Raw genomic sequence first — 13,554 nt, 5'->3', positions numbered from 1 at the left:
GAGACTGGAATGTTTTGTCTAACGATATACGAAATATATATTATATGTTTATTTTTATTCTATAAATAATTCCTAAGTGGGAATATTTGCTTCTACAAATATAATAATTCTATAGTTTTTGAATAAAAAATGAGTGGTTTTTGTGTGTATATTTACATACCCTTGTTGGCACGTGTGTTGAATTGCCATTATTCTCTGCTCCCAAAATTAATTTATTAAATTATGCTAACATTTATATATCTCAAATATTTTTATTTAATATGAAATTGAAGCATTCTAGTTATTTCTCTAATTGGTATGACAGATGGCTTCCCCTTTCTGACTAAAATCATCTAATTTTTCTAAAAAAAAAAAAATCTGTCGAAAACCCACTGATCCTTTCTCTCTCTTTCACATATTTAATGAATAAATATTTTGAGTGAAGAAAGAGGCAAAAATCATCAAAACAATTTTGGGTCCCAATTCTTTTAAATCAATGCATATGGTGAATTGGTCCATGGAACATGACTCGTGAATCTGTTGTAATGGAATGACAGCACTTAAGGTTGAGAGAGGGAGAGAGTACCAAACGCTAATAATTCTATTTTATCAGCACGGGCCCTTTTTCAGGCTATGGAACTAGCTAGCTATCTAGATAGCATGCACGTAAAGTGGCTCAGGATCCACATTCATTAATTTTGTGCCAATCTCGGTAAATATTAATGTAAGGCAATGACTTGTAGAAATAATCAGCCATTTGCTCTCAACTTGGGTCACCAATTCGCTGCATCTGACACTGCACATATTCCACCAAGAACAGGCCTTTCATCAAAACAAAACCACGTAATGTTGCTGATTAAGTTACCTAGATCCTCATAAGTTGATGAGAACAGGGGTGTTGAAAAGGACAAAAGAAAATGGCGTGTGACAATGCAGCAAATTGATTATAGTTTGCTATATATATAATAATAATAATAATTTGATGGCATTTTAACATGAGCAGCAGCTTTGTGGTTTTTTTGCATATATATATATATACTTTTAATTATTTCTAATAAGCTTTTTCTTATCTTTTCACCAACTTAATAATTATTTAACTTCAAATCCATTACTTTGAAATTGTTCCCTCACCCACGTTTGGTTACGTTAAAGACGAAGGTTGTTGCTGTGTTTGTCCAAGCTTTGGTGAAAAGTGAAAAAGAAGATGATATTTGATCATACAGCATCACTTTTTTGTTTCTGCTTTCTCGTACGGCAACACCTTGCTTCCCAAGTTTGTTTGACCTTATCAAACTGTCTGATCTTAAACCGCAGAAGGAGCCAAAATAATTAGCAAAAAAAAAAAAAAAAATCAAGCATAAATATACTGTTCCAAGTATGTATATATATATATATATATATATGTAGATATATTCCAAACGTCCCCTTAACCGTTCACATGCAGATCAGTTTATTTCACTTGTGACTTAAAGCTCAAGTCACCACCTAAAAAAAGAAGTGTCACGTCTTTAGACTTTAAGCTACATGACTGAACGGTCGTGGTTGGGTCGATTCCTTTTGGTCATGATGATTTTGATTGATTAAATGGGGACCTCCATCCATCAACGCCACGTTGTTATCTCTTTGACGAAAACTCCTCCGATATTATTATATCATTACCGTACCTAATAATACCCCTTGATGGGGTCCATTTAATACTACATACATCAGTTAATTTTTACACGCCCACGTGGTTAACATCCACGGTAACTTATGTTTGCATGCCTAAATTATAGTAAACTTATTTTGTTCCCTTGTAAAAAAACAATGTTACTCTAGTAGACCAGCAACTATTTCGTTGTGCTGTGTACTCCACACCAGAGTAGTGGTGAATGGCTGCGAATTGAAGCCGTCCGATGTGGGACATCATCTCCATTGTAATGGGCCCACCGAAAATAGCACCGCACCCAACCGAAAATCTATTCACCGACGCAACGCCTCCCATTAATTTGAAACTTGAAAGTCTTCCCTCAAAAAAAAAAGTTAGAATGGAGTAAAAAACAATGGGAGTGGGGTGGGGCCGTTGGGGCAGTTGCCAGGGGCTGCGTTTGCGATGGGAACAAGTGGGCGGTTGTGCTGTTTTTCCAGTGGACCCCATTTCTTTGCGCATGCTCCACACCATTCCTACCCAACCAAGCAAGGAATCCACCCACAGCCGTCTGATTAAAACCCCTCAAAAAGAAATTCCCCTTCATCATATCACGTGACTGACCCCATCTTTGACGTCGACAGCATGTGAACTAGCTAGTGCATTCCACGTCACCCATAAAACATTTTATTTAAATTCTATAAATTTTTTATAATACGATTGAAATATTTGCAAGCTTTGTTTCAACTTAATTTTTAACAATTATAAAGAAGTGCAATCATGTTCAAATTTTTATTTTCGAAATATTTCTCTCAAAATAAAACTTTAATTAGAAAAAAAAAGGAGCTCCTACCCTTACTAACTAGGGTTAACCATTCTGAATAATTACTACACAAATTTTAATACTAATACGATATTGAACTTGATGACTTTTATTATCATACCATGGCACTATTATATGCCCCATGTACATATTTGTCTAGTCAAAAGGCTCAAAGCAAAGTTTAAAATCAAATGTGAAGCTGATTACATTATTTGGGTAGTTTGGTTAATTTTGATAATTTAAAATATGATAGAAAAATAATATAATTAAAGATACAAAAATAACCTAAGTTGAAATTTTAACAAAATTAAATATAAATTTAGAAAAAATAAAAAATAAAAAATAAAAAATAAAAAATTATATTTTTTATTTTTTATTTTTTATGTTAAAAAAAATTATGATATATTATTTTTAGATAAAATAATATATATATAAATTATCAATATTTATATAATATAAATATATAAATTATTACATATTATTTTTATTATGGGAATGTGTTCTTTTGAAACAGTGGTAGGCTAGAGGACCCACTATATCAGTGATAGTTTTTATTTTGGCCAAGAAATCTCTGGTGAGTTTGATCTCCACCCAACGTTCTTCTCAGTGGCATATGTGTTGAATTTTTCAGTAGGGAGAGAGTGAGTTTTGTCATTTGTGGGCCAAAGAGAGATGTTGATAGTTGACCCAATTTGATCAAAGGAATTTCAACTGCGGGCGAGCATGGGGAAGGGTGGGCTTGGGGTGCACATTGTTGACAAACCTCAATAATTGTGGAGTGGGGAGCCAAACGCGGCTTTGGCAAAGCACTGTGGGCCACGGGGGACACAGGGAGACCGGGAAGCCGTAAGGTACTATGATTTGCAATTGCCATTCGCAGTGGCCGACGCCACCCCCCTTTCCTTAGTCTAAGCCAAGGGATCACTTCAACTAGTTACAAACTTTTTTTCCCTCAACAAGGGAATGTTTCTAAGATTCCATTTGGATTTACTGGGGGCAATGTAATGAGAAATTTTATCTTTTTATGCAATTGCATTATATTATTGTGTTTGGATATCCGACAGTTCAGTGTGATTGAACTTCTCAATTGCACTGAAGTAATAATTTTCAACTGATAAAAAATAGTTCAGCGAACCACTAAATTGGATTATTTATTATAATATTATTATTTATTATTTTATTTGTATTTAGTATTTATATTTACATCAGTTTAAGTTTTATATTTTACTTGTTTACATTATTTTATTAAGTTTTAATTTATGTAAATATATTATTATTAAAATTTTTAAAAAATATATTATTTGACATAAAAATAATTTTTAATCATTCACTAACTTCATAAATATCAAATAATTTAAAATTTTTATTATAGATAAATTTTAATCTAATACTTTTAATGATTTTTTTTTAAATTACAATTAATCTCATTACCATCGTTATATTTGTATTCAAATACATATTTTTTTTATAAATTTTAATATTATCTTTATAATAATTAATTTTATAATTTTTTTTTCAATTTCACCAAAATTAGACTGTAACCATTCAAATGGACTCAAATAGAAAGTCACACAAATCCTATATAGGAAGTCAGCTTTTTAGGATATAAACAAAAATTTTGAAAGTTATTAAGAGGATACAAGTTTGAAAGTCTGAGAACAATTTTTTATGCACAGGAGAATTTCAAACACAGACTTTTAAATTATTCAAAAAAAAAAGGGGGAATGGATGCTTAATTTATTTGACATGGATAAATTCATTGAAACTTGTAGTTATATGTATAATGTCACAAGGTTTAAATATCTGATAATAAAAAAATTATATGTACTAAAATTTAAATTACAAACTTACTAATTATTAGTGACATATAAAAAAATAAGTAGTAGCTATTCCTATATTTTTCTCTTCAAACATTTCTATTAAAGACCAAATCTAGGGCACAATTCGCTCAAAAAAGTTAACCCACATGGTTAGTTGCCATGGGCGGGCCTCCTTTCCACAATAGCTTGTAAATTCAGGGAGCAGGAAGCCAGCAATTGTCCCAAACAAGGGATGGAGTTGACCCCTTTTTGGACCACCAGGCTTTTTTCATCAGCCTTCTCTCCTCCTCCTTTGTAAGGGGACTGCAAAGCGAAAAGGGGGGAAAAGAGAAAAGAAGATGAACTTGTAGTATGATCGTATAAATCCTAGTTTCAATTTAATTTCTTCCTTTTGAAGCAAAGATTTAGATTGAAATTAATACTGATTTTTTTGGGTCTTAAGAGGCAGAGCCACCATGCATAAAGTTATGGACTACATTTCAACTTTAAATCCCATATGGGCCACCAATTCAGCCCCTATCTTGTCAATGTGGACGTCAATTTTCACCTATTTATAATATAATAATAGCTTAAATCCATTAAATGTTACGGTTTATCCTATATGAATGATGATTTAAACAGTTAAAAATATAATTAAATTTTAGTACATAATTAATGTGGGATTCAAATTTCTATTTTAGATCATGAAATTAATGCATGTAGAGCAGTAGAAGATTCCTAAGATATTAGGACATTACTATGTTCAAGAATCAAGATCCCAGATAAGCCTTTTATGGTAATGTAAATAAGAATCTTGGCTTGTCGATCCAAGAATGAAAAAAAAAATCCCTTTCAAATTTTTTATTTTCGCCTTTTGTTCTTTATATGTGGATCAAACTAATGTAAGAACGGTCCAAAAATTTTAATGAAGATCCCTTAAAGAATATAAATAAACTGATGATAAAATGACAATAGTCCCATTTGAATATTAATAAACAGCCGGTCCAACAGCTCTAAGCTACTTGTTCGAGTAAAAAAATCCAAGCTTGACCTAGTTTGTCCTGAAAATTAGCATATTTTAATGTTTATACAGTTCGTAGTCCTGCCATGTCCATAAAAAATAAAGCTGGTCGGTTGCCAACGTTAATATGGTACCAAGATTTAAAGGAATGTAATGATTGATGATCATGACGTAGATGATGCAACCCAAATAAACCAAAAAAAAAAAGAAAGCTATTAGTCTATCTAACGAACCCTAAAACCTATCATAATCTCTCAATTTGAGTTTGAAGAATTATGGATCCACTCTTGATAATTTAAAATATAATATAATAATATGATATAAAAATAATATAATTTAAAATTATAAATAAATTTAATAAAATAAAAAATATATTTTATATTTTATATTTTTATATTAATAAAAATTATAATATTTATATAAAATATTACATAAATATACGAATTATTAATATTTTATATAATAAAAATACATAAATTATCATATATAGACCAGCCTCCTTATCTGTTGTCCATAATGATCGAAGTGGATGGAAATACTTAGGGGTTGGGGGGAGATTTTTTTGTCTTTGTATTTTTCCTTGGCGGGAGACAAGGGAAAGTGTGGTTGTTAGTAGTAACACTGACGAGTTTTTGTCTTCAAAAAGCTGCAATCGAACTTCATCAGGAAATGGCAGAATTAGAACCAGTAAACCATTTAAGCTGATCGATAGGCATTTCTATAGCATGTGTTAAGGAACTAGCTAGCTAGTTAATTTTCTTTATTTTTATTACTAGAAATTAAGTTGGGCAATTTTAATAGTTAAGCAAGACTATATTGTTCACTTAAAAGGGAAATTCTTGAAATTTTGAATCGATAGCTATTGATATTCTTTTAACTTTGAAAAAAAGTAATTGTCTTATAAGTCTAAACTTTTGATACACACAAGTCGGACAAGAAATATGTTAGTATTATTAAGAAAAATGATCACATTCATTTATAATAAAGTTTTTAGATTTTACGAGTAAAATTATTAAAAAAAATACATATTCTTTAAGGTATAATAAAAATAATTTTAAAAAATAAAAAATGTACTAATATTTTAATCTCGTTTGTTAAATTAAAAAATTTTACTGTCATGTATAAACAAACAAACGCATAACAATAATGAAATTATTAATCAACTAAGCTAATTTTTCAAAGAATTGTATATCTAGTTTTTTGTTTGTTTAAAAATTTTAGCAATTGGAAGCTGCAGGTGTTACGAATTGAGATTCAAACTTCAAGTTTATGAGATTTTAAAATCTGAACATGCATTCATATGACATTTTAGATTAGTCTAATAATAATAGTTTACACTTTTATGATGTATTATTCATTTTAATCTTTTTAATTTCATGATTTTATTTCATAAAAAATATTTCATAAAAAATAATATAAACTCTTATATATCTCAATTACTTTTTTTTTCATATTTAATATGAGATCATAATACTCTAATTGTTCTCCTTAGAGCTCTTGACGTGATATAGGGACCATGATCATTACGAAAGGAAAGAGCGGAGAAATGAGCAGGGGCGATGGAGAAAGTTGAAAGTCAATATCATATTAATCGAAGACACGGTAGAGCATACAATCCACCAACTTTGCTAGAAGGCAATTTGCCAGTCAACTTTAAGATAGACACATCCAATAGCATTTTCTTGGCGACCTGGCGTTCTAATCCTTGGCTGACTGGTGGGCATCGGACATGACTTGGTTGACACTTCACAACACAAATCTTACCTTTTTTTTTTTTTTTTTAATTTGTTCTTTTTTGCATGTACGCTTTGGCTTGACTTGACCATTTCTTCATTAAATACAAAAATAAATCCCCTTAAATTCATTTTACCTTGGTTACTATTTTTTTTTTTCATTTTTTAGAGAAAATTACACATTAGAAATTCATTCAAAGAGGATAAGCATTATCCATTGAGTGGTGGAAGAGTTTGCTAGAGATTCAATTTTTTTTTAATATTTTATCAATCGTTTTTTAATAACTTTAAATATAAAAAATTAAATTAATCAATCGTATACTATGAAATAATGTTAATCAATTTAATTGGTCTAACAACTTTGGCTTGTTATTTTTCCAATATTGAAGTTCAAAAATTATTTTCATTTATTCTTTTTATATAAAAAATTATTTTCATTTATTCTCTTTATATAAAAATTTTTTTACTTAAGTTTCACCGAATATGCGAACAAAATTACATATGGATAACTTGATTTAATGTCTATATTCGAGAAAATGAGGATCGAAATATGGAGTTTGGAGTGCAATTTTTATAAAACAAAAATCAAAGCAGGTAAAGGTTGGGTTCCCATATTCTTATATTATTTATTTTTTTATAAAAAAATATATTAATAATTACTTTGTCTAATATGATTATTTGAATAATTAAATTTATTTATTATTTATATTATATAAGATTATTAAAAAAAAGAAAAGTCCAAATTTTTTTAATTATTATTACGGGATTAGGAGAAAGATAGGAGAGTTAATATGTGTAAGGACAAAGAAAATTTCACCAACTTTAAAGTCTTATAAAAAAAAAAAAGGAAGGGTGGGGGGGGGGGGGGGGGGCAAGGGGGCTGATACGCTATCCCTATAAAAGTTGAAAGAAGAACAACCGTTAAACTAAAGCCGTTAGTTATACTGGTTGGAGGCCGAGACGAGAGTGTCAGAGAACAGGGATAAAGCAACAAAGTACCAACGGACGAACAAAACAATTTAGTGATTTACCTTTGCGGTAATTGACTCAAAGGAAAGAGAGAAGAAAGCAGACACAGCAACAAAGAAATCACCACCTATCAACGTTTCGGAATCAGAATCTTCTCTCCTTCGCGTTAACGCTAAGTGGCATGTTTTGCCTTCATAATCACCTTCCTGATAAATATATACTTTAAAATTTTCTTATCTCCTTGAGTGAGAACCATTTTTTTTTTTGTAAGAAAAAGAAGGAAGGGAAAGAGGTAGGGAAATCCATCGAATTCTGGGTTTTGACCAACATTTCTGGGTGACCCAGGTCAGTAAATCTTCTTCTTTTGTGGTTTCTGATCTCTTTTTTTGTTTTTTTTATCGTCGTGGTTCTTTCAATGGTTTTAAAGCCTCCATCTTTGTACTTTTGGTGTTAGAAAATTTGCTGCAAAGATCTGTCATTTACGTTTCTTCTTAGAAGTTTGTTGGTGGTTTATGTTGTTAATTGGTTTTTTCATTATATAATAAAAAGGGAAAATATGAGACAAAAAAAACCAACTTTCTCTTGTTAGATTGAGAGCCTGGAAAATTTAGTAGTGGCTTAATGTTTCAGGATTTCACGGATTGAGATAAAAACAAATAATGGGGAGTTATTTTGAAGCAGAAGAAGAAGAAGAGGATCAATTCTTTGATACCCGTGAGGAGAATTCTTCGATATCTGATCGCAGTTCTGTTTGTTCTGAGGGATGTGACTCTAGTCCTGGTTTTGGCCCAGTCAACTGTTTTTTGGATAGTTTTGATCGGTACAAGTTCTGGTCTATGTTCCCAGAAAGTGCTGATAAGCGTCGATATAGATTCCGAAAATGGATGGATAATAGTTTAGATCGGATTTCAGTTTCTGGAGAGGATTCCTGTGGTTCCTGTAGGGAGGAAATCGAATTGGGCAATTATAGAATCCCACAAGATAGTGGGGCAGTGTTGAGGACTTCAGGTCTTGAAGACGGGGTTTCATCCAGCCAGTCTTTTGTATCTTTACGGTCCAATGATGCTCAAGAACTAGCTGAAAATTATTCAACGGAAGGTCGTTTTGCACATGAAGCCAAGAATTTGGATAGTCAAATGGAATCGGTTGCAGTTGAACAGGGTGAGAGTGTTCGTCAGAATGGAATGAACAGCTGCTTACAAGGGAAGGGTTCAAGTAATTCTGTTAGTTCTGACGAGTTTGAGAGGACCCCTACGCCATCTCCTAGGCCTGCAATAGATGTGAAAAGGAAAGTGAAAAAGAGTTGGTTAAGTAAGCTAGGCGCCATGGCTCATATTGTTGATAGACATGTTGAAGTTGCATCGAAGCACAGTAATCTTGACTCGTCATCAGGGGAAAGTATGAAAAGAGTCAGGGTTCATCCACGTAGCAAGAGTTCCAAGGAGTTGTCTTCCCTTTATTGTGGGCAAGAATTTGTCGCACACGAAGGGTCCATCTTGACGATGAAGTTCAGTCTGGACGGGCAATTCCTGGCAACTGCAGGTGAAGATTGTATTGTGCGTGTATGGAAGATTATCGAGAATGAGAGTTTTGGCAAATTTGATATCCAAGACCTTGATTCTTCATGTCTCTACTTCAGAATGAATCATCTTTCTCATCTTACTCCTCTCAATGTGGATAAAGAAAGTACAGATAAAATTAAGAGGTTAAGGAAATCATCAGATTCAACTTGTGTCATTCTCCCACCCAAGGTCTTCGAAATTTTGGAGAAGCCTGTGCATGAATTTCAGGGGCACATTGGGGAAATTTTGGCTCTTTCATGGTCTAAGAAAGGGGTAAAGTGCCTAGATTTATCTTATTTCTTTAAGAAATTGAAGGATGCTACTTAACATTTTTATATTTTATCTTGATTTACTAATAAGGTTATCATATATTCTTTATTGTAGTTTCTACTGTCATCCTCTGTTGACAAGACTGTTCGTCTATGGCAAGTGGGATATGATAGATGCTTGAGGGTTTTTTCTCATAACAGTTATGGTTGGCCTCTCTTAAGCCTCCACCATCATCCAACCCATACAAAATTATAGTTCATTATGTAGTTACATGACATTAATACGTGTGTTTCTCTTATTGTCAATGTAGTTACTTCTGTTGCCTTCAACCCTATGGATGATAATTATTTCATCAGCGGTTCAATTGATGGAAAAGTTCGCATTTGGGAAGTGCTTCATTGTCAAGTTATTGATTATACTGATATAAGGGATATAGTAACAGCTGTGTGTTATCGCCCTGATGGAAAGGTTTATCTAATTTTTTGGCTTTAGATTGTCTCCTGAACTTTAATAGATTTTGTTAAAAAACTCTTTGTTTGATTGTTGTAGGGAGGAATAGTTGGCTCCATGACAGGCAACTGCCACTTTTATTATATCATTGGTATGTTCACTTATAAAAGCCAAAATTTTTCTTTCAGTTTTCTGCATAGTTACATTGCACGTTAATGGTGTTATTGAACCTTGAATATGCTGACAACATGAGAATATGACCTTTAATTTTTTTCTTTTTTTGGTTTATAGAAGTATTTATAATATATTGGTTTTTGAGTTTGACAGCATTATAACTTTACTAGTGACAAATAGTCCTAGACTGAATCTTGATTACACTTGAGATAGTCTTGTTGCCAATCTATTCTGGTCAAGAAGAGAGTATGTTGATATGTGTGATGCTCTTAATATGTTGTGGCAGGATGCTGTAGATTATTCTTGAATTTTCATCACTCATGGTATATAAGGTCATTAAAACTGTGGATTTGCTCTAAGCAAACGTCATGCACCAAAAGTTCTTCCAACTTGCTAAGGTGGACTGTTTTCTTTCTCAAAAGATTTGAATCAGTAGAGTTTTGCAAGAAACATACATACAGTTCTGCACCAATATCCCTTTTGTTGCCAGTATTTTCTGGCTCATGAGTACTGTCTGTCAGGTAATCGACTTCAACTCGATGCACCAATATGCTTACAAGGAAAAAAGAAGTTACCTGGAAAAAGAATAACTGGCTTTGAGGTGGTTAAATTTTTATCCTTGTTTTGGTCATATGTATGTTTCTTATTCATCACATTTTTTTGCCGGGTGAAGACTTACATTTTGTTGTTTCACTTTCTAGTTCTCTCCTAATGACCCAAGCAAAGTGATCATTACTTCAGCTGATTCACTTGTCCGCGTCTTGTCTGAAAGAGAAGTCGTCTGCAAACTAAAGGGTGAGTATTTCACTCTTATGTTCCTATAATTGTTATTCCATTATCACGAATGACGATCCTGATGATATTGGAAGGGGATTAAACATTATTTCTCCCTATGTGAGGACTCAAGGTGGTAGTTGATGATTTTAAATCTTTAGAAATAGGGCATTTTCATGATTTAGCTTCTTTCATCTTCCAGCATCAGGCTATCGAATTGCAGCAAGTCAGATTTCTGCTACTTTTAGCCAAGATGGGAAACAGATCATCTCAGCTAGCGAGGATTCTAATGTCTACATCTGGAATTACATTAATCACGAAAAGAACTGTTCCAAAGTGAAGAACATTTCGTCTTGCGAGAGTTTCCTCTCCTACAATGCATCAGTTGCTATACCTTGGTGTGGCATTGAAACCATTCCTGAAACACTTGCATCCCCGGAATTGAGGGCTGATGTGAGGAGAAATGGCCTCACAAATGGGCAGAAACATCAAAATCCTAAGTTGGATCTGGAACAATTGATGCCCCATTCTTCACCCGATTGTTTCTCTCTGACACGTGTTCTGTTGGAGTCTTTGAAAGGGGGGTCTCCAACTTGGCCGGAAGAGACACTTCCCAATGCAAGTTCAGCGACGATTGCATCCGACATGTGCAAATTCGAGTTGAAGGTTTTGAAGAGTGCTTATCAAAGCATGTTAAGTTCTCACAAGTGGGGTCTTGTGATTGTTACTGCAAGCTGGGATGGACGCATTCGAACCTACCTCAATTATGGGTTACCTATTCGATTATAAGAATTCCCCAAAGATTCAGCAAACTTACACACGGCTTTTCCTGTGGCTGTTGAGCACCTCAAAGACGGCTATCCTCATGGTTGCTTACTTGCAGCAAGCTGAGGTTCATGTGGTCCTCCCCGCATGTGGGTCGGGACCCATCATAAATTTTGAAGTTACAGTCCTATCATTTCATGTCAATCGGCGATGGTTTATTAATTTGGTTGAAATCCAGTCAGGTCCCAACAAGTGGCTGGAGTTTAATTTTGTCGTTGGATCACACCATTTGGATGTCAATTTATATACTGATTCTTTGATTTGTGTCAGGGGCTGTGAGCTCTAAAATATGTGCTAACGTGCCCTTTTTGTGTTTATAGTTTTTTTTTTTATTATTATTATTATTATGTGTGTTGGAGTTTCCGGATCTTTATAGCCAGAGACAGTGCAGCCATGACTTTCACGTGTTGGGCTGCTGGTGTCGATTGCCGCTATTTATTTTTGTCACAAACAAGCTTAAAAGGAAAATTTGATAAACTTTCACATTCTTCCCTTTTTAAGTCCTAACATTTCTTCAAGAAATAAGAGATACATAACAGGCATTGTTCTAAAAAAGAAAAAGGATGTGGATATATAAAAAGAGATAACTTTCTTATACACCATTAACGAAATTTTCACCTATAAGATGAGAAAATTGACACATATCTTGGTAAAATATATTTAAAATAATTAATAACTTAATATAATAAATAAAACACATGAAAATATTTTAACGTCAGTTGTAAATTTAAAAACTTTACTGGGGTGTATAAAAAAAAATAGTGAGTATATCAAATCATCGATGTACTATCATGTTTTTGGCAAACTGGCCCATGGTCTGGACCTCTAGTTACTGGTTTATTTTGTTTCTTAGGCTGGGCCGAGAAAGGGACTTATGATTTAGAAATACGGTCTGAACACTCAAGTGTCACCCACTTTACGGGTTGATTTTTACTGTTTTTATATAAATATATAAATAATATATTAATACTCATAAATTATTTAAGTTTGATTTAAATAAAACTCGAATTCGACTCGATTATTATCGAGTCGAGTTTAAACTCAAGTAATTTGATTTATTGATCAAACCGAATTAGAACATTCTTATACTCAACCCGAGTTATTCGTGAGCCTAATCGAGTTTTTATATTTTAATTAATAAAATATCTCAAACTCAAATTTAAGCTTGAGCACAAATAATTAAAATTTTGTTGAATATAAAAATTAAACTTATTTTTATATGTTAATCGAATCTAATCGAATGAGCTCAAATAACTTATTTTTTATCTCGAATTGAATTCGAACTAAAAAAATAAATTTTGATCAAGTTCAAGTTAAATTTCAAATATCAAATTTAAAGCTAAATTCGAGGTTGAGCTTGAATTTAATATTATATCGACTTAATTAATCACATCCCTACTTCTACTTAATAAGAATACTAGTAGTAGCCTGGTAGTAAATACTGATTTCTAAACCCATCGAAACTGAATAATTTTGATTCAATAATAATAATAACAACCCTCACGGCGTCCGTGATGGGACAATGATTCAATTGAAAATTATTTCCGA

General features: G+C 32.6%; 1 protein-coding gene across 2 annotated transcripts; it reads left to right on the top strand.

Annotated features, from left to right (window-relative positions):
• The first annotated feature begins 8,194 nt into the window (after positions 1 to 8,194).
• Positions 8,195 to 12,275, top strand: LOC111307824 (uncharacterized). Of its 2 annotated transcripts, none has more exons than XM_089765562.1 (8): positions 8,195 to 8,296; positions 8,582 to 9,786; positions 9,898 to 9,982; positions 10,094 to 10,251; positions 10,333 to 10,384; positions 10,929 to 11,008; positions 11,109 to 11,202; positions 11,384 to 12,275. In XM_089765562.1, exons 2-8 carry the CDS (start codon positions 8,611 to 8,613, stop codon positions 11,968 to 11,970), a joined length of 2,232 nt encoding a protein of 743 aa, XP_089621688.1. In that variant the 5' UTR covers positions 8,195 to 8,296; positions 8,582 to 8,610; the 3' UTR covers positions 11,971 to 12,275. The 2 variants fall into 2 exon arrangements, with proteins under 2 accessions (XP_089621688.1, XP_022761857.2); XM_022906122.2 differs by having other exon boundaries at positions 9,898 to 9,988.
• The last annotated feature ends 1,279 nt before the right edge of the window (positions 12,276 to 13,554 follow it).

The sequence above is a fragment of the Durio zibethinus genome, chromosome 9, assembly GCF_047325235.1.
Source record: "Durio zibethinus cultivar Kanyao isolate XHJ-2024 chromosome 9, ASM4732523v1, whole genome shotgun sequence".
Taxonomy (NCBI): Eukaryota; Viridiplantae; Streptophyta; class Magnoliopsida; order Malvales; family Malvaceae; genus Durio; species Durio zibethinus.
The sequence above is the reverse complement of the archived record's forward strand: the minus strand, read 5'-3'. Positions and strand labels throughout refer to the sequence as shown.

Coding starts and splice junctions, on each gene's coding strand:
- LOC111307824 (XM_022906122.2), top strand. CDS start 8,611: ATGGGGAGTTATTTTGAAGCAGAAGAAGAAGAAGAGGATCAATTCTTT. Junction 10,385..10,928: donor CCACTTTTATTATATCATTG/GTATGTTCACTT, acceptor ACTGTCTGTCAG/GTAATCGACTTCAACTCGAT. Junction 11,203..11,383: donor AGTCGTCTGCAAACTAAAGG/GTGAGTATTTCA, acceptor TTCATCTTCCAG/CATCAGGCTATCGAATTGCA.